General features: G+C 39.7%; 1 protein-coding gene across 3 annotated transcripts in view; it reads right to left on the bottom strand.

Moving 5' to 3' along the window:
- The window catches only part of SOX30 (SRY-box transcription factor 30), a 43,269-nt gene extending 38,067 nt beyond the window's left edge, over nucleotides 1-5,202 (bottom strand). For 2 of the 3 annotated variants that reach the window (XM_055560662.1, XM_055560665.1), the window contains exons 1-3: nucleotides 4,081-5,202; nucleotides 2,242-2,481; nucleotides 800-976 (exon numbers count right to left, since the gene is read on the bottom strand). In XM_055560662.1, the coding sequence (XP_055416637.1) occupies nucleotides 800-976; nucleotides 2,242-2,481; nucleotides 4,081-5,089 (1,426 nt within the window). In that variant the 5' untranslated portion in view covers nucleotides 5,090-5,202. The remainder of the gene's footprint in view (nucleotides 1-799; nucleotides 977-2,241; nucleotides 2,482-4,080) is intronic. The other variant, XM_055560664.1, reaches the window with a different exon arrangement.
- Nucleotides 5,203-27,732: the final 22,530 nt, after the last annotated feature.

The raw sequence follows: 27,732 nt of genomic DNA on the forward strand, positions 1-27,732 counted from the left end.
CTAAGTTCCTAATAAGTCAATTTTAAAACTGGAAAGAACAGCAGTTTTAGGACAAGTGATAGTAAGCAGGGAATGTACAAAGCTCTGCCTAAGAGATGACTAAAATAGGCTCTGGAAGAACAAACTAATGATGGATCAGATCAGATCAGATCAGATCAGTCGCTCAGTCGTGTCCGACTCTGCGACCCCATGAATCGCAGCACGCCAGGCCTCCCTGTTCCTCACCAAAGTTCTTAAGATATTAAATTCTCAATTTGGGGTTCTTAAATGCAAAAGACAGGAATGTTGTAAAGAACTGATAACAGAGGAGAAATTTTAGGGAAAGACAATATAATGAACCAAATATCTGGTAGTAGATAGATTACTTCCATTGCTTTTTCTAGAGCAGCAAAAAAAAAAAAAAAGGTCTTAACAGGTCAGTCACCATTATTAAATTCCAGAACAGGATGCCTCATACCTCATCAGCAAGGCATTCTTTTATGCTAACACTAAAAACACATTCCTATTTCCCACTGAATCACCTCAGTCATTTTCTGCATTATCTGCATAATCTATGGACTCATCCTGATTTGCTTAAAAGGTCTGACATGGAATATTTGCTGGTCTAGCAAACCAAGGACTTTGATGTCTACTGAAAATTTTCCTTCTCTGATTTAATGTTTTCACTTTCTCACTTTTGATTTTTTTCTTAATATTGTTGTTTAAACTCTTAAACTATCAGAAGCAAAATTTCAAGTTGAGAGGTAAAATGATGACATAAGCCATTACAAAATTATAATCTACAATAAAACCAACTCACCAACTGGATGAGTGATGGCGTTCTGTAGGCTGGGAATTACCACAGAGTAGGTAGGTGAGCGATAAGGATAAATTGTTGGATTTGTAGAGATGATATTCTGTGTGGTACCAGAAAATACACTAGAAACGCTTAGAGGGAAGCGTTTTCGCTTCCCTGGACGAGGTTGATAAACCCAACCTAGAGAAGAAGATTAACCATTTTTAATTTGAACCTACATATCCTATTTAGCCTTTAAATAGTTCTTTTCACATTAAAAGTACAAAACACTTCTAAGTCTTAGTTGTCTAAAGTATCTTTTCCACTTCTATACTATTTTTGTGCATTTCAGCATATCTATCCATATGGCTCCTAGCTAGTGGCCAATGTTGTAACTAATAATTCAAAGGAAGACCGAGAGTAAATGTCTTTTCTCCAAAGACACATAATGAATTTACAGTAAAATCAACATTAAAGGCACTGAGTCTGAATTCCAAAGTTTTTCCTCTACCCATTAAAAAAAAAAAAAAATGCCCCAGTAAGACGCTATTTGTCTCCTCCCATTTTTTTTACTTTCTGTAAGATACAATTATCTATGTCTTACAATGAAGCAGTTATTAATGACCAGTCACTATTTTTATGCCTTATTTGGGAAAAGTCACCCTCTTAGACTTGGCAGTCTCCAAATCTACAAACCACCCAATTTCCTTCTAAACTCAGAAAAATGGAGTTATGGCAGTTTTTGCCAACCAAGAGTATCACTGGTTCTCCTTAACCACTACTCTGACCATTCCCAGCCTGAATCTCTCTGCTATTACTTTAGGAAAAAAATTCTTTTCCCTCCACGCACAATGTGTTGGTCATACCAACATATATGAAGCTTTTACCAAGCTTAATAACAATGTCCTCACTGCTGGGGAGAAAGTCAGAATTTATTTCAAACTATATCATGATGAGGATAAATTTATCAGGCAGGAGGCAGGACTAGATTCTGATAACCATATAATATTAAAATGGAGCTTGGTGCTAATGCCTGCAGTGTGCACTGCATATTTTTTCTGTTGCTATGAGCTGAACACTTCATTTGCTAATATATTTGAAATATCATAGCATAGAACTCTGGAGCTTCACCATCATTAAATTTATATTTTTATATTAAATCAAAACCACTGTAAAACTGTATATCCCCAGGTTTGCATTAGTAGGCAAATATAAGACCAGATCAGGTTTGCGTTGGTTGGCAAATATGAGACCAGATATCGTTCTACTTTGTTCTGTTTAAGAAAACTTATGTCCAGTATCAATTCAATCATTACTATAATATTAACCACAATTTTCTCTATTGTACGTATCAGACCAGAAAAAAATTACATTTTGTCTTTCAATCTCATCCTAACCTATTCTTTACCTAAATAAATAAATTTAAAAGAAATTAGAAAGAGGCTTTGTTCATTTCATTTGATTACCAGGAAATTCCTCTCTGTGCTTTTCTTTAATCTTTTGTGCTTCATCATAATAGGGTTTCTTTTGTTCTTCACTAAGTTTGTTCCACTCTAACCCGAGCTGGACACTGATTTCTGCATTGTTGGCTGCTGGGTTAGCTTTGGCTAGTGCTGGCCGGTGGATCCTTGCCCAAACCATAAATGCATTCATGGGTCGCTTCACATGACCATTTCTGTCCTTACTGAAGGGAGTATCTGGTATTCCTACATGACAAAAATTAAAAGACTAAATTAATGTGCCACACACACACACAATTTTAAAGTGAAGTGCACCTCCAACTATATTTACTTTTTAAATATATGGAGAAAATATTCACTTCAATATAGCCAAAGAACTGCCAGTATTCCAGAATTCCTCATAACCCTTGAACTCAGCATTCTAAACTGTGGTTTAGAATGATTGTTCTTTTCCTCAGAAAGAATATTATTATTGAAGACACTGTAAAATGCTGTCTTATTACTTCCTTGAGTTATATTAATGCTTCTAACAACAATTAACATTTGGCTTATTTCCCACTAAACATATTCTATTAATGGGGAACAGGAACTATAACTTATTCATGACTATAATCCTAGCACTAGGTGGGTGTACCCTAAAAGTTTAAAGGAATTCACCTACATGCCGCTGGAGTGCCCATTCAAGCAAAAATACTTATAATATTATAGTGTTAGTTATATTTCATTATTAAAGTGAAGCACCTGCCAAGGTGGGTCATTAATACTAGTCCCATGGAAAAAAGAGGAAAATAATAAAGGTGACTTTTTGAAAGTTACAGGGGCAACTGAAATTACAATAAAGGAAGCTGTTTAAAGTCACATTTCTTATATAATTCATCAAAAGCCACTGTCTATAAAGTTCATATATTCTCTTTATCTTAAGGTTACTTGACATATAAAATTTTTAAATGCACAAAGGATGAAACAAGTATTATAAAGAAAGTTTTCCCTTTCTCTCCTTTAGAAAATGAAAACAAAGTTTAAAAATTACTAAACGTGAAAAGCAAGGGGGGAGGTGGAAAGCAAGTGGGGGGGAGGGAAGGAAGACTCAATAAAGAAAATAAGAATACATTAATACATTAATATAAAATTAATGAAAATATAAAGTGAAGATTAATGTGAATTTCCACATTTACGGGCATAATAGTCTGTCTGAATTAAATCTTAAAATAAGAATTTTCTAGCTATGTATTTGGAAATAATGGATAGAAATAAGATGTCTACTTTTAATTGTTACTACTATAATTATGGTCCTTTATTTGAAAACTTTTATTCTACTTTCATTTTCTGTATTTCTGTAAGTCCTTAGCTTTTAGAATACTGTTACAATTAATTATGTAGTCTTTTCTCCTAGAAAATGCTTACTCTTCGTTTTTAAAAAAGATAAATCATTTATAAATCCAGTATAAACTTTCCTTTTTCTTAAAACTTTTTTTATTAATACACGTAAAAACACTGAGCTACTATCATACAACATTTTAAAATGTTGATTATCTGCAGCAATATAAACTGATAATGTTGTATTTACCTAGAAAGACTATTTCCATTTTTGTGTATAAGCATTAGTCACACCTAAATCTCATTTAATGGACCTTTAAAAACATAGGTTATTTTTAATGTTTGGGAATCTTGAACGTGTTAGTGTATTTTACTGGTATATGTACAAGTCAGAAGTGATACCTGTGCAGACTTTGCCCTGAATCCATGATTTTATTTTTCTAGTTTAGGCTTCTCAACAGCTGATATGTCAGCTATGGGCAATAGACGAAGTCTGAAAACCAGATTGATTCCCCTGCTGTCTAATACCTGCATCTGAGGGAAGCACCGTGAGCGGGACATCTTTGGTTTCAATTTTTACAGAAGGCTCCAGTAAGGACTGCATTTTAATAGGCACTGGTGTCAACGGGACCTTGGTCAATCGTATCAGCTCTGAAGGTGGAGGTCCCTGAAACTGGATCCGGGCCCCAGGGGGTACGGTGTGAAGAGTTAAAGGGATCCTGAGGTCTTGCTGATGTGGCCCAAAGGCACTGGACGGCTGGGTCAGGATGACATCCTTGCTGCCATGGGCCAGGCCATTGGACGCGGGCTCTGTACTGAGCCTGCAGTCCTCTCGAAGTCTCTCAGGCGCCTCCGTTTTGATGACTCCTTCTCTGAGGACTGCCAGGCTTTTGCCTTCTTCGCCTTTTGCTGCGTAGCTTACTATCTCCTCTGCCTCCAACTTGCCCTTCTTCTCCTCCCCTCGGCGGCTGTTGAGGGGCCCAGAGCCTTCTGCCTTCACCCTCCTGGAGGTTTTAGGGCACGCCTCGACGGCCCTCCGAGGCCCAGCCAACAGATCCAAGCCGGGTCCCGGCTCCTGCTTCTCCGCCTTAACGTGCAGCGCTCGGGGCTGCAACGGGTGCAACTCAGGCCTGCAGGGGATGCCCTCAGATGCGGGGGGCGGCGGCGGCAGCAGGAGCAGCTCGGACCTCAGCTGCAGCAGCCGCGCCTGCGCGGGAGAGGTGGCGGCGCCTTCCTCCCGGGCCTGAGGCAGTGGTGGCCCGGGTGGCAGCAGTAACACCTGCTCCGGCTTCACCTGCAGCAGCCGTCGTGCCGCTGGCTGTACGCCCGACGCAGAGGGTTCCCCACACGACGAGGCGACGGTCGCAATGGCGGCCGCCCACGGGGTGGGCGGCGACGGAGAGGGCTCCGTGACCGCTGCCCGGAAGGAGGCGCCCTCGACGGGCAGCGGGGGCGCAGCAGGGTGCAGCGGGCGCGACGGGGTCGCCCGCGGCAGTTGGCGCTGCTGAGGCGGCTGCTCCGGCCTGGCTCTCTCCATGGGGGGAGGGGGACGCCCCGGCCTGGTCCCAGGACGGATTGTGAGCTCAGCCGTTTGTTGGCGACCTTCCCCCTACCCCTTTCAGTTAAGACGCTTCCAAGGTCTTTGCTACCCAGAACCCTACGCGGTTCAAAAAGCAGTCCTTGGTCTTGGCCTCGCCCAATCACAAGCGTTCTGGTACCCCGGCCCGCCAATCATAGGGGCGTTCTCCGGCCCCGCCTGACCTCCGCGCTCCTCTTGTGCGGAGCCCTCGAATCACTCTTGATGGCCTGGGCCGTGACACGTGCTGCCTATTTTCCCCGTCTGACTCTCCCTCTCTTCCGGAGTTCTCTTCCGGCCGTTGTCCTTAGTTACCCCTCCCCCGCCCAGAGCGCCCGACAATGGCGTTGCCCGGAAACAGAGCTGTTCGAAGCCATGACCTCCAAGGGGTAAAGTCTCGTGAGTTATTTACTAGAGCTGGAGATCCTGGCCTTGTATACGCAGTTTGTGCTTCTGGAATAACCCATGGACCCCGACCCTCAAGGGGGACTTTGGATTTATGCCACGGGAAAGGGCAAATTTTGCAACGTCTCAATAACCTCATTACTTAATTTTGCAGGGAAGAGTGTTGGACTTAACCATTAGTGCTAGACTTTAATCACCACTCCTGTGGGCAGAAATACACCACTCGTACTTCCAAAACACATCCCAAATTCTTCCACCTCTTTCGGTTTTTCCCATTACTCCTTTCTGATCTTACATCATCTTTTCACCTGGATACTGCTATAGCTGTATATTAGTAAATAGTTTTCTTGCTTTTCATTTTGGTACCACTACACTCCAGTTGCCAAGAATCTGAAAAATACAACTCTAGTCTTCTCATAACCTTCGCCGCTCCGGCCCCCAAAAATCTTCTCAGGACATTCCACAGGTCAGACATTAAGGGTTTAGTATTCTTGGCAGAATCCATAAGGCCTCAAATGGCTTGGGCTCTAGTTCTCCTACTTAATCACTAGCTCCAGCTTCAACTACTGCTACCTCTCATCATTTCTACTGCTTCAGAGATGTTTGAATATGCCCTCAGTTGTATTTTTCCCTTGTGTCTCCTTAACATCTCCTTCTGGCATTTCAAATAGTTCAACTAGCACTTCCTCAAAGACATGTTCTCTGACTCGGAAAATAAGGTCAAATCTCCTTTATGGCCTCGTATCTCTATCACTTCTTTTAAAGCTCTTACCACAATTTGTAATTATGTATCTCTTTGTCATTATTCTCCTGCCTTCCTGACTTTGCTTTACAGCAAGCCCAGTGCATAGGAATGTTCCCAGAGCACCTTTATAAATTGAATTTGTAAGTCCAGCAGACGTACCCAGCAGAGGTATCCTAGGTACCCAACTATACATAAAACAAAAATAAAACATTTTTAATCTTATAGTAGTGTACCTTGAAAAGTATGGTAGAACAGTGTGAAGACTGGCATACAGGGGCAGGCATCAAGGGAATAAACAAGAAAAGTGGGAAGTTGTAGAACTGCAGTGTTGTCAGCAATAGGAGACAAAGAGTAAGCTGCAGTTTCACTTGTGACTTCCGTGATTGGACATGCAAAAACACGTTTGCATCTTTAAAATTTTGCAACTTGAAGGTTGGTGTGTAGGGGACTTGTATTCTCCTTGAGGACAGACTGCGTTTTGTTCATTTCTGAATTGCCAACGCCAGTCATGGAGCCTGGTGTATAGTAGACATTCCATAAATACTTGCTGAATGAATGAAGACTGCCATAGTCTAATAATCGGAGAAGGCAATGGCACCCCACTCCAGTACTCTTGCCTGGAAGGCTGCAGTCCATGGGATCCCGAAGAGTCGGACTGAGCAACTTCACTTTCCCTTTTCACTTTCATGCATTGGAGAAGGAAACGGCAACCCACTCCAGTGTTCTTGCCTGGAGAATCCCAGGAACAGGGGAGCCTGGTGGGCTGCCGTCTATGGGGTCGCACAGAGTCAGACACGACTGAAGCGACTTAGCAGCAGCAGCATAGTCTATAATAATCACTAGCTATATTAGGGGCTTACTTTTATCTAGGCATTGGTTCAAGTTCTTTGCATTCTTTTTGCCTCTTCTTTATCTAGAACTGTGTTTGTTTCCCTTAAATATCACCAAGAAAAAGAAAGAAATCTTGTATTAACATTTGTTACATTTCTAAGTAATGTCCTGACCAAAAGCTATAGATTTATCTTGAAGCAGATAATTATTTTGTCACCAGGACAAGTTAGCTCTCAAAGAAGACCTGAACCCAGCTCTCTTTCTAATACCCTGTCGTCAAATGTGGCAAAGAGGAGTTCTTACAACTGGAAGGTAGATAAGAGCAGTGGTTCTCAAAACTTTTATCTCAGGAATCCTTTATATCCACAAAAATGAAGGTTCCAAAGAGCTTTTATTTATGTGGTTTTATTTATCAATATTTGCCATATTATAAATAAAAACTGGAGGACTTAAAAATAGTTATCAATTCAAGTATCAATAATAAACCCATTACATATTAACATAACACATTTTCATGATAAAACTATGTTCCCCCCCAAATTAGAAGAGTGGAATTGTGAATCTAATGTCTAACTTAGGGTTTTTTTTAGATTCTCATGGCTGCTTCTGCATTCAGTTTGTTGTGATTCAGGTCATACAGGCTCTAGATAGCTTCATTATACACTCATGAGTGTATGACGTAAAAAAGGCAAATATTGTCTAAGACTTATTCTAAAAGTAGTGTTAACCTAGCAGGAACTCTGAAAGAGTCCGTCCCTAAATCACACTTTGACCAAGCTAGTTGCACAGTCATGTCAGGCTCTTTATGTTCCCATGGACTGTTGCCTGTCCAGCTCCTCTGTCCATGGGATTCTCCAGGCAAGAATACTGGAGTGGGTTGCCATTTCCTTTGATGGGGTATCTTGCCGACCCAGGGATTGAACCCATATCTCCTGCACTGCAGGCAGACTCTTTACCAGCTGAACCACTAGGGCAGCTTTGCACTTTGAGAACCACTGACAAAACAAAGGCTAATGAAAGAGGCAGAGAAATAAATCATGTTAGATTTTGTGCAAGACTAGTTCATATACTCCAGTCTGAATTAGTAATTTAAAGCAAGTGATCTGACAGTCCTCTGTGACAGCAGTGCAAACGGTATCTGCTCCCATCTTCAACCCCAGACAACCACATATATGCTTGCTGTCTCTATAATTTTGCATTTTCTAGAAATTTCATATTAATGGAATCACATAATATGTAGGCATATACGTCTGGCTTCTTAGCATAATGTTTTTGAGGTTCATCTAATGTATCAATAATTCTTTATTTTATTACAGCATGGTATTCCATAGTATGGAAATACCAAATTATTACAGGGATGTTTTGTTTAAGATGTTTCCCATTCATTTTGCTTATCCATTGACTGGTTGATGAGCATTTGGAGTATTTCTAGGTTTTGGCCTCCATGAATATGATGTTTATTCAAGTACAAATATTTGTGGGGACATAGATTTGCATCTCACGTGGGTAGGCACCCAGAAGCAGAATTGCTAGGTTATGTGGTAAGTTTATGCATAACATTTTACAAAACTTCCAAACTACTTTGCAAAATGTGTCATTTTAAATTCCTACCCATAACATATGAGGGTCCTGGTTTCTTTACCTCTTCTTCAATATTTGGTATTGAGAGGGTAACAGACAGGAAGGCCAGGGGTCTCCAAACGGAGAAAATAGGCTGCAAGTGTCTCTTAAAATTCTGATTTGCTATGAAGGCACCTGGTTCCACCTGAACTTAACTTTTCTCAAACCTTGAGCTAACCTAAGCTGAAACTCCCAATACTTTGGCCACCTCATGTGAAGAGTTGACTCATTGGAAAAGACTCTGATGATGGGAGGGATTGGGGGCAGGAGGAGAAGGGGACGACAGAGGATGAGATGGCTGGATGGCATCACCAACTCAATGGACATGAGTTTGGGTGAACTCCGGGAGTTGGTGATGGATAGGGAGGCCTGGCGTGCTGCAATTCATGGGGTCGCAAAGAGTCGGACACGACTGAGTGACTGAATTGACTTAACTAATTGACTGACTGAGCTAACCAATGCATTTTTCTTATGGAAATATTTGTCTTAAGCTATGTTAATGAAACTATGTATTTGCTTTGGAATTTGCCTTTCTTCAAAATGGTTTCACCTAAGCCTAACTTTTTTCCTTTTCTCAAACCTTGGGCTGATAATAGCTCAACAAACCAGTATTCATATCAATTGTTTTATGGCTTGGGGATGATACACCTCGTGCCATCCTATCTCAAAAATGCATGTTGTGGGAGAGGGGCCTGTTGAAACTTCCCTCAGCCTTGAGGTGTCTCTCATATCTGATTAATAACTTTATAACAGACATAAAACAGCTTGCTACAACTAGCGGGGGTTGGGGGTGGGGGGCGGGGCGGGGACCTCTCCAACCTCCTGATGTCTATGTCAGAAGCTTTCTCTTTCCCTTTTTCACTTTAATACAACTCTGTTATACAAAAGCTCTTGAGTGATCAAGCCTGGTCCCTGGTCCCGAAGCTGGATCTTCTTCAGAGATCACGAATCCCACACTGTTCACCATAAGCTATTAGTATCAAAAGCCTTTTAAATTTTATCCATTCTATATAGAATATATTATAGTAGTAGAATATAATAGTAAACAATTGTATTTTAAAACTGTATTTCCACACTGAATAATACTGTTGAGCATCTCCTTATATCCTTAGTTGCTATTCATATATCTTCATCACCTAGTTCTGTTAAAGTTTCTTTTGCCAGTTACTTAGATTGTGTTGGTTTTCTTTTTTATTTCTAAGGATTCTTAATATATTCTGAATATAAATTCTTTATTAGATATGGGTTTTGCAAATATTTTCTTCCAGTCTGTAGCTTGTCTTTTCATTCTTAGTAATCTTTCCAAGAGCAACATTTTTACCTTTAATGAAGTCTAATTTATCAATATGCCATTACTCATATTTAAGAAATCTTTGCCTAGCCTAAGGTTACAAAGATTTTTCTCTTGTGATTTTTCTCTAGAAGAGTTTTAGTTTCAGCTCTTATATTTAGCACTGTGATCCGTTTCAAGTTACTTTTTCTGTGAAGAAAGAATCTAGATCCTTACCTAACACCATACAGTTGTTTCAGTACCATTTATTGAAAAGTCTATCCTTTTCCCATTGAATTACTTTAGTACTTTTGTTGAAATTTAATTGACAGGATATGCATGGCTTTATCTCTGAACTCTGTTTTATTCCTCTGACCAATGTCTGTCTTTAGGCTAATATTACATTATCCTGATTACAAATCTTTATGGTAAATGTGGGGATTAGGTCATATCAGTTCTTAAACTCAGTTCTTTTTCAAAATCATATTGGCTAGTCTTGGTTCTTTGGGTTTTCATATAAATTTTAGAATCAGCTTATCAATTTTTACCAAAAACAAGCATGGTAATGCATGTAGCCTGCACTGGATCTATAGATGAATTTTGGAAAAATGGACATCTAAGCAATATAGGGAGATAGTGAAGGTCAGGGAATCCTGGCATGGGGTTGCAGAGAGTTGGACATGACTTGGCGACTGAACAACACCACAGCAATATTGAATCTTCAATTTGCAGGTGTGGGATATATGTCTGTTTGTTTCAGTCTTTACTTTTTCTTGACAGTGTTGTATAATATTCAAGTGTTGTATAATATTCAGTGTACAGTTCTGCCCTTATTTTGTTAAATTCGTTTTTCAGTTCAGTTCAGTTCAGTCACTCAGTCGTGTCTGACTCTTTGTGACCCCCATGGACTGCAGCATGCCAGGCTTCTCTGTCCATCACCAACTCCCAGAGCCTACTCAAACTCATGTCCATTGAATCGGTGATGCCATCCAACCATCTCATCCTCTGTCGTCCCCTTCTCCCACCTTCAATCTTTCCCAGCATCAGAGGCTTTTCCAATGGGTCAAGTCTTAGCATTAGGTGGCCAAAGTATTAAATACTTTAATTTTGATGCTGTTATGAATGTAATTGTTTTCTTAATTTCATTTCTAGTTGGTTATATACTGATTGTATATTTGTTGCGTTATTGCACTGGCTAGACGCTCCGGTGCAGCATGGAATACAAGTAGACATCCTTGCTTTGTACCCAGTGTCAGGGGGAAAGCAGTGTCTCTTATCTTTAAGCATGATGTTAGTTGTAGATTTTATGTAGCTGTTATCAAAGTAAAGAAGTTTCTTTCTCCCCCTGGTTTATTGAGAGCTTTTTCATGAATATTTTCTTCATTTTATCAAATGCTTTTTCTTATTATAATCACATCTAAAAATGATTTGACTTCTGGTGTATTATAAATATTAATATTTTATCAACAGCTTTTTCTACATCTTTTGAGATTATCCTATTCCCCTTTAATCCAAGAGTCAGCAACATTTTCCAGAAAGGCCTATATAGTAAATATCTTTGGTTTTGTGAGCAATATGATCTTTGTTGCAGCCAATCAACTCTGCTGTTGTAAAATGAAAGCAATTATAGACCACGTGTAGATGAGTGGGCATGATTGTTTTCCAATAAAACTTTATTAACAAAAACAAAAGCCATGCTGGATTTGGTCTATGAGCTGTGGTATGCAGACTTCTGCTTTATTCTGTTACTACTATATGTATTACATTAGTTGATATTCAGATGTTAAACTAGCCTGCATTACTGATACCCTTACTTGGTCATAATGTATAATCTTTTTTTATACATTATTGGATACAATTGCTATTCTTCATTACTTTGCCAACAAAGGTCCCTCTAGTCAAAGCTATGGTTTTTCCAGTAGTCATGTAAGGATATGAGAGTTGGACTATAAAGAAATTGAAGTGAAGTGAAAGTTGCTCACTTGTGTCTGACTCTTTGCAACTCCATGGACCATATAGTCCATGGAATTCTCCAGGCCAGAATACTGGAGTGGGTTGCCTTTCCCTTCTCCAGGGGATCTTCCCAACCCAGGGATCGAACCCAGGTCTCCCACATTGCAAGTGGATTCTTTACCAATTGAGCCACCAGGGAAGCCCGAGTGCCAAGAAAGCTGAGTGCCAAAGAATTGATGCTTAGAGGTTAAAGCATCTGCCTGCAATGTGGAAGACCCAGGTTCGATCTCTGGGTCAGGAAGATCCCTTGGAGAAGGAAATGGCAACCCACTCCAGTATTCTCACCTGGAGAATCCCATGAAGAGCCTGGTAGGCTATAGTCCACGTGGTTGCAAAGAGTCGGACATGACTGAGAGACTTTACTTCACTTTCATTGATGCTTTTAAACTGTGGTGTTGGAGAAGACTCTTGAGAGTCCCTTGGACTGCAAGGAGATCCAACCAGCCCATCCTAAAGGAGATCAGTCCTGGGTGTTCATTAGAAGGACTCATGTTGAAGCTGAAACTCCAATACTTTGGTCACCTGATGCGAAGAGCTGACTCATTTGAAAAGACCCTGATTCTGGGAAAGATTAAAGGCGGGAGGAGAAGGGGATGACAGAGGATGATATGGTTGGATGGCATCACAGACTCAATGGATATGAGTTTGAGTAAACTCTGGGAGTTGGTGATGGACAGGGAGGCCTGGCGTGCTGCAGTCCATGGGGTTGCAAAGAGTCAGACACGACTTGAGTGACTGAACTGAACTGAACTAAGAATTTTAACATTTATATTCATAATGTATTGGTTCATAATTTTCTTGTGATAACTTTGAAGTTTTGGTATCTGGGTAAAATGAGCTGGAAAGTGTTCCATTCACTTCTAGTTTTGAAAGAGGTCATGTTGGATTGGTATTATCATTTCCTTAAGTGTTGTTAGAATTCATCAGTGAAGCCATTTGGGCCTGGATTTTTTCTTTGTAGGAAGATATTTTAGTAACCCAATTAAATAATTTAATGTCTTTTCTTGACTTAGGTCTTTTCAGATTTTATATTTTTTCTTGAGTCAATTTGGTAATTTCTATCTGTGAATTTGTCCATTTCAGCTCAATTGTCAAATCATTGACATAATATTTCTTTATAATATTTAAATTTCTGTAGGGTTCAGGATGTTTCCTTTCTCATTCCTAATTTTGATAACCTGTATATCTTTCCTCTTTTTTATTGGTCAGTTTACTAAAATTTTGTCAATTCCATAGATCTTTTTGAAGAACCATCAGTTTCACTGATTTTTCTCTATTGTTTTGCTGAGTTTTTTTTTTTTCTTTTAATTTCTGCTATAGTCTCTATTACTTCACTCAACTTACTTTGAGTTTGATTTGCTTTTATTTTTCTAATTTCTTAAGGTGAAAGCTTAGCTAATTGATTATTTTTAATTTGTTGATTTTAAATCTAATTTCCTTTTTAATAGAAGCTTTTAAAGCTATAAGTTTCCGTCTATGCACTGCTCTACCTGCTTTCCAGTTAAAGATATTTTCTAATATGATTTCTTCTTTGCCCTATGATTGATTTAGAAGCCTAATGTTTAATTTCCAAACATATGGAGATGTTCAGATTTCCTTCTGCTGTTTATTTCTAATTAATTCTACTGTGGTCAAAGAACATTCTTTATATGGTTTCAATCCTTAAATTATGATTTCAATCTTTATATTGTGACTTGTTCTATCACCTGGCATATGGTCTATTATATAGACTGTTTCATGTGTGCTTGAGAAGAATGTTCTCAAGAATATTCTACTGTTGTTAAGTGAAGCGTTCTAGCTGTTTAATAGTATTCATGTATTCTATATGCTTTCTGGTTTGCTTCTTGTCATACCTATTAGTACTATCAATTATTGAGAGAGAAATACTGAAAATATTCAACTTTAGTTACTGAATGATCTTTTTCTCCTTTAATTTTGTCAAATTTAGCTTCACATATTTTGGGGCTCTCTTGTTAGTTTCCAGTATATTTGTATCTTTTTGATGAATTGACACTTTTGTCACTATGAAATGTCCCTCTCTGTCTCTAGTGATATTTTTGGAATTAAAATTCATTTTAGTATAAACTCTCCAGCTTTCTGTTTGCTTGGTATACCTTTTCCCATCCTATTACAATTGATGTATTTTAAGCCAAGTATTTCTCCTGTAAACAGAATATGCTTTTTAATCCCATCTGATTGTTCTGCCTATTAATTAGAGTTTTTAGTCCAGTACAATTTAATGTAATTATTGATATGCTTAGAGTTGTGTTTGTCATTTTGGAATTTGTTTTTTACGTGCTTTTGTTATTTGGCTTCTCCTATACTGCTTTTCTTTGGTTATACAAATATTTTTTAGTTTACCATTTTAACAACTCTGAGGTTTAGTGTGTTTCTATAAGAGTATATATGTGCATACACACATGCATGCTCTTTGGATTACAGTATTCACCTTTAACCTATCACAGTCTTCTAGAGTCTTCCTATACTGACCTAATTCTGATAAAAATATCACATTTCACTAGTAGAGCTCCATCTCCTCCTTCCTTTACGATATTACTACTATATATATATTAAGACTATATATGTTATAAACCAAATGATAGAGTAATATATTTATTGCCTTAAACAAGCTTGTATTTTTCAAAGAAAATAAGAGAAGAGAAAAATTACATAGTATTTTATATTTACCCACACATTTACTATTTCCCATGTTCTTCTTTCCTTCCCACAGGTACAAGTTATTGTCAAGAATCCTCTCCTTTAGTATTTTTTGGAAGACAGATCTGCTCACAACAACTTCTATCATTTTTGTTTATCTGCAAATATCTTTATTTCACCTTTATCTTTGAAGGCTTGTTTAATTGGATGTAGAACTCATGGCTGACTTTTCTTTTTTCTTTCATCACTTTGAGTATGTCATTCCACTACCCTTTTGTTTCTGAGAAATCAGCCAGTAATTAAACTTTTGTTCTCTCTTTACATAATGAGTCATTTTTCTTTTGTAGCTGTCACAATTTTCCCTTTGATTTTGGATTTCAGGAGTTTGACTATAATAAACATAGATGTGCTTCTCTTTATTTTTATCCTCCTTGGAATTTGTTGAGATTCTTGGATCATCTGTTTTGTTTTATCTTAAATCATATTTGGAAAAGTTTTAGCCATTATTTCTTCATGTATATTTTTCTACCCATTCATTTTGTCTTCTCCTTTGGGGACTCCCATTAACACGTGCTGGAACCCTTATCGTTATCCTGTAAGTCTCTGATACTCTGTTCGTTTTTATTCAGTACTTTTTATCTGTAAACTTTGGATTGGATCATTTCTGTTGATCCAGTCTAATCTTCAAGCTCATTGATTCTTTCTTTGACGTCTCAATTCCACTATTGAGCTATCTAGTGAAATTTTAATTGAAGTACATTTTAACTCTAGAATTTCACATTTTAATAACTTCTGTTTACTGATTTCCTCCTTGTTTGTTATATTTTCTTTAACTCTTTGAACATATTCTTAATAGCTTCTTTGCAGTTTTTCCTGCTAAATCCAATATCTGAACCCATTTACAGTAAGTTTCTATTCACAGAAAGCTGTCTTTTGATTTGCTAATGGGTCCAATAGACTCTTGTTCTCTTCTCTCATCTCTCATGCAAGGGTATCAATAATAATTGTCAAATAACATAAGATATTAATTTCAGTAGTTTGTTCCTTGACAGTTTATATAAGGCATAGTAGAAAGTGTTGTTTATGTACTTAATGATGTAAATCTATCTGCCAGTAATTTCCATCAGATTCCTTATAGTGTGCAGAACTTCACAATGTGACCTTATTTGGAAAAAGGGTCTTTGGAGATGTAATTATGTAAGAAATGAGATGAAATCATACTGAATTTGTATGAACCTTAAATCCAATAACTAGTGTCATAAGAAGAGGAGAGGATACAGAGAAGATGATGTAAAGATGGAGGCAGAGATTGGAGGGATGCATTTACGAGCCAAGAAATGCCAAGGATTGTTGAGAGCCATCAGTAGCTAGGAAGAGGCATTGAACAAATTTTCCTTCAGAGCTTCCAGAAGGAATCAGTCCTGATTTTAAAGTGCTAGTCTCCAGAACTGTGAAAGAATAAATATCTTGTTTTTTAGCCACTTCGTTTATGATATTTTGTTACAATAGTCTTTGGAACTAACATATTCCCTTTTCTTAGTAGAGGATTTGTAACTGGGAGTTCTGGGATTATTTCTTTTCTTTACTGCTAACATCCATTGATTAAGGCCTAGAGGAGAAATTCGGTTCACTGATTGATTTATTCATTTAACAAATATTTGCTGAACCCCCTAGAATGTGCTACATTGTCTACTGAAGCCCTACCCCACAGTGTGCCTATGTTTAAGGATCTCTGAGGAAGTAATTAAGGTTTAATGAGGTCATAATGGGAGAAGGCAATGGCACCCCACTCCAGTACTCTTGCCTGGAAAATCCCATGGGCGGAGGAGCCTGGTAGGCTGCAGTCCATGAAGTCGCTAAGAGTCAGACACAACTGAGCTACTTCACTTTGACTTTTCACTTTCATGCATTGGAGAAGGAAATGGCAACCCACTCCAGTATTCTTGTCTGGAGAATCCCAGGGACGGGGGAGCCTGGTGGGCTGCCGTCTATGGGGTCACACAGAGTCGGACACGACTGAAGCGACTTAGCAGCAGCAGCAGCAGAGGTCATAATGGTGGGGTCCTAAACTGACAGGATCAGTATCTTTATGAGAAGAGGTACTGAGAGCTCTCTCCATTTCCCACTCACCTCAAGAACACACTGAGGAAAGATCTTATGTGGACATAGTGGGATAACCATCTGCAAGGTAGAAGAGAGCTCTCAACCAGGAACCAACTCTAGTGGACCTTGTTCTGGGACTTTCAGCCTCCATAACTGTGAGAAAATAAATGTCTGTTGTTTAAGCAACCCAGCTTGTGATATTTTGTTAGCCACAGCCCAAGCAGATTAATACAAACAGGAATCAAATATCCATGGTAATTAGTGGAACGAGGTATTTTTATCCTTAAAAAATTATGAAATGAGTTTGATTAAAGTTACCTTTTGGAAATTTTAAATTATAGGTGCCACTACATGCTTATTCTTAGAACAAAGAGAATGAACGAAGTGCTGTTTATGGGGCAAGATAGATTTTTGGGGGGTGGAGGCTTTCATTCAATGCAGAAAGTTGAGTTAATTATTCTCCACAGATCCAGCAGATTATTATTTTTGGTTTGTGCAAGACCTTGTATTAGTTTCCTATTGCTGTTGCAGCAAATCAATCACCATTATCTTACTCCAGAATATTTTCATCATCTCAAAAGTAAACCTCAAACCCATTAGTACTTACTCCCCATTCCCTTTTTCCCAGGCCCTAAAAACCACTGATCTACTTTCTGACCCTATGAAGTACAATTTTAAAAAGATCTTACCCTTGTCATTATAGGTAAGTCTGGTCTGGTTCTGAACTCCTGAGTTCTGCATACTGTGAATTAAGCACTTTTTTACTTCTCCATTCCTCTAATGATGGACTCCTAGGGTGCCTCCACTGAGCTCCCTCCATAAGCAGCATTGTTGTGGATACGCCCCCATAAACCTGTACAGCAGAGTCTCTGCAGATATACCCAGAAGTGGCGTTGCTGTATTCTAGGTATGCACATACAACTCCTCACTAACTAACTGTTGCTTTCCAAGGTGGCTATTTCATTCCACTTCAGACTCCTGACAGCAGTACAAAAGGATTTCCTTTTTACAACTTCCCTACAAACACTTGGTTTTGTTCAATAAAATTTGCCCATCTTATCGGTGTATAGAAATATCCAACTGTTCTTTTAATTTGCACTTCTCTGATCTTTAGATAGGTTGATCATCTCTTCATAAACTTTTTAGTCTTTCAACTTTCCCCATTAAAGATGTGCAGTTAAAATCCTCTGCCACTTTATTATTGTGTTTTCCACTTTTTCCTTGTTGATGTGCAGGAGTTGCTTATTTATTACAGATATTCAAACATTGCAAATACCTTCTTCTTATCTGTGACTCATCTCATCTGTTCATTTGTCTCTGACATCCTCTGTTGAACAGAAATCCTTAATTTAACACAGTTGCATCCATTATTTTTTACCTTATATTTTATGCTTTTAGGTCTTGTTTAAGAAATACTTTTCCAGCTCAAATTTCTCAAAGACATTTTCTTATATTTTCTTCCAGTAGTTATATAATTTTACCTTTTATATTTAAGCCTATGTTTATAGCATTTTATGTGATATAAAAATAGGTATCCAAGTTAATTTCATATAGTAATCTAGTTATACTGATACCATCTATTGGTTCATGTTTTCCCTGCTACTTTACCCTGTATCAAGTAGCCCTATGAAGAGATGACATGGAGAGGTCTAAAGCTTCTTGCCAACAGTCATGTAAGTGAATCTACTTGAAGTAGATCCTCTAGCCCCAAACAGTACTTCAGATGACTATACATCCTGCTCACATCTTAATTACAACCTCATGAAAGACTGTGAGCTGAAAGATTCAGCGAATCTACTGAATTCCTGACTTCAGAAACTATTTGAGGTAATATATATTATAGTTTTAGGCCACTAAGTTTTGGGATAGTTTGTAACACAGCAAAGAATAACTGCTGCTGTTGCTGCTAAGTCGCTTCAGTCGTGTCCTACTCTGCGACCCCATAGACGACAGCCCACCAGGCTCCTCCATCCTTGGGATTCTCCAGGCAAGAATACTGGAGTGGGTTGCCATGTCCTTCTCCAATGTATGCATGTGTGCTAAGTCGCTTCAGTCGTGTCCAACTCCATGCAACCCTATGGACAGCAGCCCACCAGGCTCCTCTGTCCACAGGAGTCTCTAGGCAAGAATACTGGAGTGGGTTGCCATTTCCTTCTCCAAAAGAATAACGAATACAGTTTCAATACTGAATAAAGAGTAAGTAGAGCTCTTTGGTCCCTATCATACAGTGCCCTGCAGTTTTTGTTTAATTGCTATCAGCAGAATCTAAGTGATGGCTTTTCAGTTTCAATGTTCCTAAAATAAAAATGTAAGATAGTTAATAAATGGAAAAGATGGGAAAAGAAAGAAGCTGAGGAAGGAACAAATATTTAAGACCCCTTACAGTGCCTACTCAGAGAAGGCAATGGCACCCCACTCCAGTACTCTTGCCTAGAAAATCCCATGGACAGAGGAGCCTGGTAGGCTGCAGTCCATGGGGTCGCTAGGAGTCGGACATGACTGAGCGACTTCACTTTCACGCATTGGAGAAGGAAATGGCAACCCACTCAAGTGTTCTTGCCTGGAGAATACCAGGGACGGGGGAGCCTCGTTGGCTGCCGTCTACGGGGTCACACGGAGTCGGACAAGACTGAAGCGACTTAGCAGCAGCAGCAGCAGAGTGCCTACTATGTATTTTATTATCTTGTTTTAATCAAAAGAGCATTTAGTCAGCTGGCAAAAATGTGGTTGTTGCATTTATATTATCTTCAGCCTCCTACCACATATACTCGCTGTTGGCCAAAATGAGGAGACCAGAACACTGTTGGCTTTGATTTGGCTGAAGCCATAGGTCACAAAAAGTAATGAAGCAGATTTGGAAAATACTGTGAAGGAAATGCATGTGTTGACAGAAATGGAAGTAAAAATAATATTTATTAAACACTTGTAATATGTTTTACTTTTTTGTTAAAGGAACACCAAAGTTTCCTTTCCTTTTTTATTTTAGGAACATCAAAACTGAAAATCTATCACGTACTTTGATTCTTCTGATAGCAATGAAACAGAAACTGCAGGGCACCATATCATAGAGATGCTAACCCTAAACTGTTAGGGTAGGGACTTTGTCTTAATCAGTTCCTAGCACCTTCTATACTCTCTGATTTAGAATGGTTGCTTAAGAAGTATGCAGTGAAGAAATAATAAATAAATGAATGGATAAATCTGCAAATCAATGCGATGATGTTATTAGGAGACAGTGTAGAAAATGGTTAAGAGCATAATCTCAGGTATTACATTTCTGGCTTCCAATCCTAGCTGTACCACTTATAGCTATGTGACCTTGGGCAAGTCACTTAATCTCTTTAAGGCTGTTTCCTCAGCTATTAAATGTGTATAATAACAGTATATACCTAAAAGAACTGTTGTGGGGATGTTAAATATTCTGTAAAAAAGAGCTCAATATATAATTTCACAGCTAACAAATACTAAGTTGTTAGCCATTATTATTAGAGAAAAATAGGAAAGATCCAGCAATGATTCCAAATTTTTAAGCCTGGTTAACTGGGAAAATAACTGTGCCAAAATTCACTGTGAAAATGGAAAAGATGATGCTCATTTTCAGACATGGGTAAAACAAAGCCTAAATATAGTTAGAGAGTAAAGGTATTTTGGATATAGAGAGAATTACTCTGTTTCGACTCTGATTTAATTGCAGTTATTCATCCTGAAATTCTATAATCACAGAATTGTACTTTTAAATATAGTAATTTAAATAGGATATCTACCAGATTGCATCTATGATGAGTCAAATCTAAGGAGGTAGTAGTTTCTGAGATTCTGCCTGAAAATGTGTTCTCAAGTATTATCTTCAAAAACAAAATATTACAGACAGAAAAGATTTCCTTAAATGTAAATTCATGCAGTGTCAGTATATGATGTGGTTCAGTCTCTAAAATCCCTTGAATCCTCTTCCCAAGTTGATTATTTCTTCACAGAAACAGAAGAATACTATGCTGGAAATATTTAGAGGGAAAATTATGTGTATTAGTGTTCAACCACTTTTGTTCCCCAACTAGTCAGAACCAGTAATGAAAGTTAAGCATGGGGTGGTGTATGGCTAAGATCAAAGTAGGAAGACCCTGAGCTCGCCTCCTGCTATGGACACACTAAAGTTACAACTATCTATGAGAGCGAATATCTATGAGAATGACATGAAGGCTAGCAGAAAATGTTTGCCATAACTAAAAATATGAAGAAGGAACCACAGTGAGATGGGTAGGAGGGGTGGAGTTGCAGTACAGTGAAAACCCATAACCGTGGGATGGGCAATCCACAAATGGGAGGAAATAAGTATTACAGAATTCTCCCCAAGGATCAAGGAATCTGAGGCCCACATCAGTCTCTCCAACACTGAGGTTTTGCACCAGGAAGATGAGAACCCAGAGTGTCTCACTTTGAAGGCCAGTAGGGCTTGCATATTAAAGCAAGTTAAAAAGCAGAGACATTACTTTGCCAACAAAAGTCTGTCTAGTCAAAGCTATGGTTTTTTCAGTAGTCATGTAAGGATGTGAGAGTTGGACTATAAAGAAAGCTGAGAGCTGAAGAATTGATGCTTTTGAACTGTGGTGTTGGAGAAGACTCTTGAGAGTCCCTTGGACAGTTAGGAGATCCAACCAATCCATCCTAAAGGAAATCAGTCCTGAATATTCATTGGAAGGACTGATGCTGAAACTCCAATACTTTGGCCACCTGATGCGAAGAACTGACTCTTTAACCTGAGTTAATGAAAAGACCCTGATGCTGGGAAAGATTGAAGGCTGGAGGAGAAGGGGATGACAGAGGATGAGATGGTTGGATGGAATCACTGACTCAGTGGACACGAGTTTGAGTAAACTCTGAGAGTTGGTGATGGACAGGGAGGCCTGGCGTGCTGCTGTCCATGGGATCACAAAGAGTCAGACACAACTGAGTGACTGAACTGAACTGAACTGAAGGGCTTGCATATAGGAGAGCCAGATGGCTGTAGGAAATAGATATTCTGCTCTTAAAGAGTGCACACAAAATTTCTCATGCTCAGAATCCCATTACATAGACAGCAGTTTTAAAAGGAGCCTTGGTCAAACCCACTTGCTGATCTTGGCAAATCTCGCAAAGGGACAAAAGGCAGCTAGGACTCCCCCTGCAGACATAGTTACTGCTGCTGCTGCTGCTAAGTCACATCAGTCATGTCCAACTCTGTGCGACCCCACCAATTTTGGGAATTTGTTCCACCATAAGGACACTGGTGCTGGAAAGCACCATTTTGGAACTTCATGCTAGTCTATTAGCACCAGGAATTATCTGCCCACAAGCAGGCCAGCACCAGCTCGGTGCCCCAGGGTCCCACAGCTGACCACTTTGGGGCCTGACCCTGCCCACCAATAAATCGCAGCCACCTCATGAAGCAGGACCTGAGAGCCAGCCAGGATCGGGGCCACTCCCACTACAAAAAGGACCCATGCAGCCCACATATGGGGCACCCCCAGAGCATATAGCTCTGATGATCAGAGGGGAATGTACTCAGGCCCTCCAGGACATCTATTGCATAGGGTCACTTTTCCAAGATCAGGAAACATAACCAGCTTACCTAATACATGGAAATAAACAGAGAATTGGGCAAAATGAGTATACCCTTAATGAATTAAGACATCTAGAAACCTAATTTCATAAATAAAAAAAGGAACTTATTGGCTCAATCTCTCAACAAATATTTATTGATTGCTTCCCATGTGCCACTGTTCTAGGCAAGGAGGATACAGCTTTGAAAAATATTAAACAAGGTTTATGATTTTCTGGAACTTAAAAGAGTCTAGGAGTATCACTATCTCCAGGCATGATGCTCAATGTCATCAGAAATTTTTTTCTCCATCTCTTGGATTTTTTCACTTTGTGTTGGCTAATTTGGAAGGAGGAGGGGCTCTTCCTACTTGAAGCTACACGGCCACCAGTGCAGCAACTCTAAAAGGAGAGTCTCATTTTCACAGTCATTCTAACACAGTGCTAGTCTGTCTCATTGACCTGACTTGGTCTAGGTGCATATCTCTGAGCCTGATTAGCCAGATCTCAGTTATTAGTGGGGCCACCACAAGCGTTTGTGCTCATTGTTATTTACTGCAAAGAAAACAAGCAGAAGCTGAGGTTGTAGGGCATACTTAGCATAGTTTTGCCTGGTACACAGCTATATCTCCTGGAAAAGAGTGCATTTTTCTAATTCACATTGTGACAGTACAGTGGTTTTAGTCAAGTGCTCACCCAGGAGCAAAAGTGGAATAGGGTCATCCCCATGCAAGCCAAATGGTCTGAGGGTGGGGAAAGGAGAGTTGGGGTGCCTTTGCCAAAAGAGAGTAACAGGGATGCTGAGTATGCAAAAACAGCAGCTATCCACTTCATTCCTTTAAAACATAGAAAGGCAGGGTGGTAGAGTGGAGAAGACCTGGACTTGGCATCAAAAGGACTGGGTTCTAATTCTGGCTTTGGAAGCCATGGGATATTGGGCATATCATTTAACCAATTCCCGTAGAATTTGTTTCCTTTCTTATGAAATGGTGAAGTGAAGTGAAAGTCACTCAGTCGTGTCCATCTGTTTGGGATCCCATGAACTATACAGTCCATGGAATTCTCCAGGTCAGAATACTGGATTGGGTAACCTTTCCTTTCTCCAAGGGGATCTACTCAACCCAGGGATCGAACCCAGTTCTCCCACATTGCAGGCAGATTCTTTACAAGCTGAGCCACCAGGGAAGCCCAAGAATACTGGAGTGGGTAGACTATCTGTTCCCCAGTAGATCTTCCCGACCCAGGAATCGAAACAGGGTCTCTGTGTTGCAAGTGGATTCTTTACCAACTAAGCTACCAGGGAAGCCCTTATGAAATGGAGAGGATTATTTTTCCCCCTCAGACTCATTAAAAGGAAAAATGAGATAATAAATGAGAGTGTGGTTTGGGAATTATAAGTTTTTTACACCTGGAAGGTATTTTTTTTTTTTTCCCCAGTCAGTACCTTGCGCAGTGCCCTTACACATCGAAGGTTCCCATTAAGTATTAATTGGCTGATCCATGATGTGGAAACTCACATCACTCCACGTACTTTTCTAAAACTTTATACAAGCAAAATGTTTTGGTGAACCATTCATTCAACAACTCTAGAAACATACAGAGCAAGTGGTCTTTTGACCTCATTATTCAGACCTCAGTTTAAGGGCTACTTCCTCAGGGAAAACTTCATGGTTCATCCCCAGTCCCCCAATCAGGGCAGGGCCCCCAACCTGTTTCACAACACTTAATACAATTCTAGTTTAACAGTTATTGTGAAACTCGTGTTTAATATCTGTCTCCATCATTGGCTGTGAACTCCATCATGCAGGTTGTTGTTCTGTTGTTTAGTCACTAAGTTGTGTCCGACTATTTTGCAACCCCAAGGACTGTAGCCTGCCAGGCTCCTTTGTCCATGGGGATTACCTGGGCAAAAATAGTGGAGTGGGTTGCCATTTCCTTCTCCAGGGGATCTTCCCAACCCAGGGATCAAACTCATGTCTCTTGCATTGGCAGGTAGAGTCTTTACCACTGAGCTAACCAGGGAAGCCTCCATTGTGCAGGTAACATGGCTATATTGTTTGCTGTTACATCCTGTTGTACATGGTACATAGTAGGAAATTAAGAAATATTTGTTCAATGAATGAGTAAATTTGTGAGAGTGAGTGGAACAAGATCAAATGAACTATGAAACATACATCTAATTTCCCCTTTCTGTTGTAATATTTTTTCCAAGCCCTCCAGTGACCACACTGTGGAATCCCTACTAAGAAGAGAAAGAATGAGTGGTTGACTAAACCTATCTCTTTAAGGACACACAGTCAATGACTATTCAGAAATGAAATCCATTCATTCTGACTTATGCAAGCTGCATCTCAAAAATTCAGAATAAATGTATTACAGCAATTATAAGACCTGTAATCATTAATTTACTCTAGAGTAATAGTTCTAAATCTTAGAACTGTGTATATCTTGATATGTCCTAATGCTTCTCTCTGCATCCAAACTACGTCAGAACCAAAGAGTTCATTCCTGGATGAATACACGTAACTCCCAGCCAGAAATTTGATTAGAGTGTTTCAGAGCAGGGAAGGAGACTTTAGAGCCAAATTATTCCTTCTTAGCCAGCTCTACCCTAAATTTCATTTACATAATACAGCTCTTAGTAAAAATGAAATAAGTCAGCATTGGGGAAGACAAACTGAAATATGGCTTCCATACCAAAGGCAACTTTTCTTCTGTCAGTCTCAGTGAGTAAGTGATCTTCTAAATAATAGAATGTTTTAAAAAATAGACATCAGTGTCCAGTTAGGTCACAAATATCTGTTATGTGCAGAATTTTTTTAACTTTTAATTTTGTAAAATACACATAAAAAATTTACCATTTTAACCATTTCAGTACAATTCAGTAGTGTTAAGTACATTCACATTGTTGTGAACCCAATCCCCAGAACTCTTTGTCTTACAAAACAGAAATTCTATACCCAGTAAACAACTCCCTTCCCCCACTGCCCCTGTCCCCTAGCAACCATCATTCTGTGTTCTGTCTCTATGAATTTGCCTTCTCTAAGTACTTCATTGAGTTTCCAGAATCATACAGTATTTGTCTTTTTGTGAAAAGTGTTCCCTTCCTCGAAGCCCCAGCACAGGCCAGGCCTCTTAGTTGAAAGGGCTTGGAATGGGAGGCCCGGGGTTTGCTCTTTCACTCTGCTCGCTCTCCAACAACCTGAAGTCAAGGTGGGAGACACAGTCTGGTTCTGAGATTCTCTGCATCACTCCCCTGTTTTCAAGGTTTGATTCCCATCGAGGGCTGGACTGGGGTATGGACACAACAGGTGCATTCTATGTAATTGGCCTGGTGGTGGAAAGTCCTCTCTTCCTGGGTTGGCTAAAATGGTGCGTGGGGCATTTTAGCACCAGCCAGATCCTCCAAGGATTCCTTGAAGAGGAGCAGCCATAGCTCCCTTTGGCCCTTCTTGCTCTGTCTCCAAGTCTTCTCCAGGAGGGGTGACTTTACTTGCCCAGGGCCCTCAGAGGCAACTACTGGCTCCTGCCTCCCACCAACCTCTGAGAGCCTTCTGATGGGACTGACAATGAATGACCTTTTCCAGGCCCCAAAGGCTGAAGGGGACCATAGTGAGGCATCCCCATCCTTTCCTCAGGTACCCCACATTACCGCTCCTTCTCGTCTTGTGGGCTAGGCTGCTCCAGAAACCTCCAAGTGGTTTGATATGATTTCAGATCCACTTGTTTATCACTAAAGTGAAGTTGTTGAAATCCACTTGTTTATGGCAAAGACAAAATACCAAGTTTTTTTTTTTAAGAAATAAAGCAGTTTTTCTATAAGAATGAAGTAAAGTTGTATCAGGATGTCATTATCTCATCTGTTGTGATCAAGAAGCAGTCAATAGCTCAGCTGCTGAGGGGCCCCACTTGGGACTTACTAATAAAAATAGACTAAAAAGCAACTATGGTGAGGAAAAATATAGACAGTAAGTACCTAGAGTTTGTGAGGATTGTCCAAGAGTTTCCACCTGGGCATGGTGACTCTTTACTGACCTAAATAACTCTCTGAAGACCCCAGGGCATTATGCTCCTGCTGGGGTAAAAGTGACTCTTTTACCACAGTGGTGAAAGCTGTGCGGCAACCTCACAAAGATCACTTTGCCCCTCAACACGGCTTCATTCCCTAACAACATGCTCTATCATCAGGGGACTTCTTACTTTCCTTTAGCTACCAGCTAGACATCAGCTCGGAGAAGGCAATGGCACCCCACTCCAGTTACTCTTGCCTGGAAAATCCCATGGACGGAGGAGCCTGTTAGGCTGCAGTCCATGGGGTCGCTAAGAGTCGGACATGACTGAGCGACTTCACTTTCACTTTTCACTTTCATGCATTGGAGAAGGAAATGGCAACCCACTCCAGTGTTCTTGCCTAGAGAATCCCAGGGACGGGGGAGCCTGGTGGGGTGCCGTCTATGGGGTCACACAGAGTCGGACATGACTGAAGTGACTTAGCAGCAGACATCAGCTTGTGGTTAGCTAAGCCAGCTCTCCTGAGGACCAACCTCATAGGAAAGATACACTTCAACTGAATTTGGACTTTATTTCTCCTATCTCCCCTTGCCTGGAACAACAGTGAAATCAATCTGTCATTTACAGTAGGTTATTTCTTTATTGGCTTATTAAGAGACACATCCTGTATGCTATTGGCTTGTGAAATTATAATTCTCAGTGAACCTGTAGTAGATAAAAATTAGCAACAATTTCAGTCTCGAGCATAATCTGCCTCAAAAGACATCTCTATCTCTGTGTCCATCTCTATCTCAATATCTCTTCCTCAATGGGTACACAAGAAACTGGTAACAGTAATTGCTTAAAGTACGGAGTTAGGGGTCAGTGAGAGATTTACTTTTCACTATTTTTATCTTCTTATATTGTTTGAATAGTATTTTCTTAGGGGATATATATGCAATGAATTCCAAAACGCTTTATAAATCATACAGCATTCTACAGTTATTAGGGTTTTATTGTTACTAGTATTTACTAAAGCTTCCCAGGTGACACTAATGGTAAAGAACCCGCCTGCCAACGTAGGAGACATAAGAGACCCAAGGGTTCATTCCATCCCTGGGTTGGGAAGATTCCCCCAGAAGAGGGCGTGGCAACCTACTCCAGTATTCTTGCCTGGAGCATCCCATGGACAGAGGAGCCTGGTAGGCTATAGTCCATAGGGTCACAAGGAGTTGGACAGGACTGAAGCAACTTGGCACACTGGCAAGCACCAGCAACAACATCTCAAACATTTAGCCTTTGTGAAAATTTGAATGAGTTAACTTAGTACTACATATGTTAGAATATGAGGCCGTTTTTTCTTTTTAAAGTCACCCTTTGGCATATTTAATGACG

Source organism: Bubalus kerabau, chromosome 1, assembly GCF_029407905.1.
Source record: "Bubalus kerabau isolate K-KA32 ecotype Philippines breed swamp buffalo chromosome 1, PCC_UOA_SB_1v2, whole genome shotgun sequence".
Taxonomy (NCBI): Eukaryota; Metazoa; Chordata; class Mammalia; order Artiodactyla; family Bovidae; genus Bubalus; species Bubalus kerabau.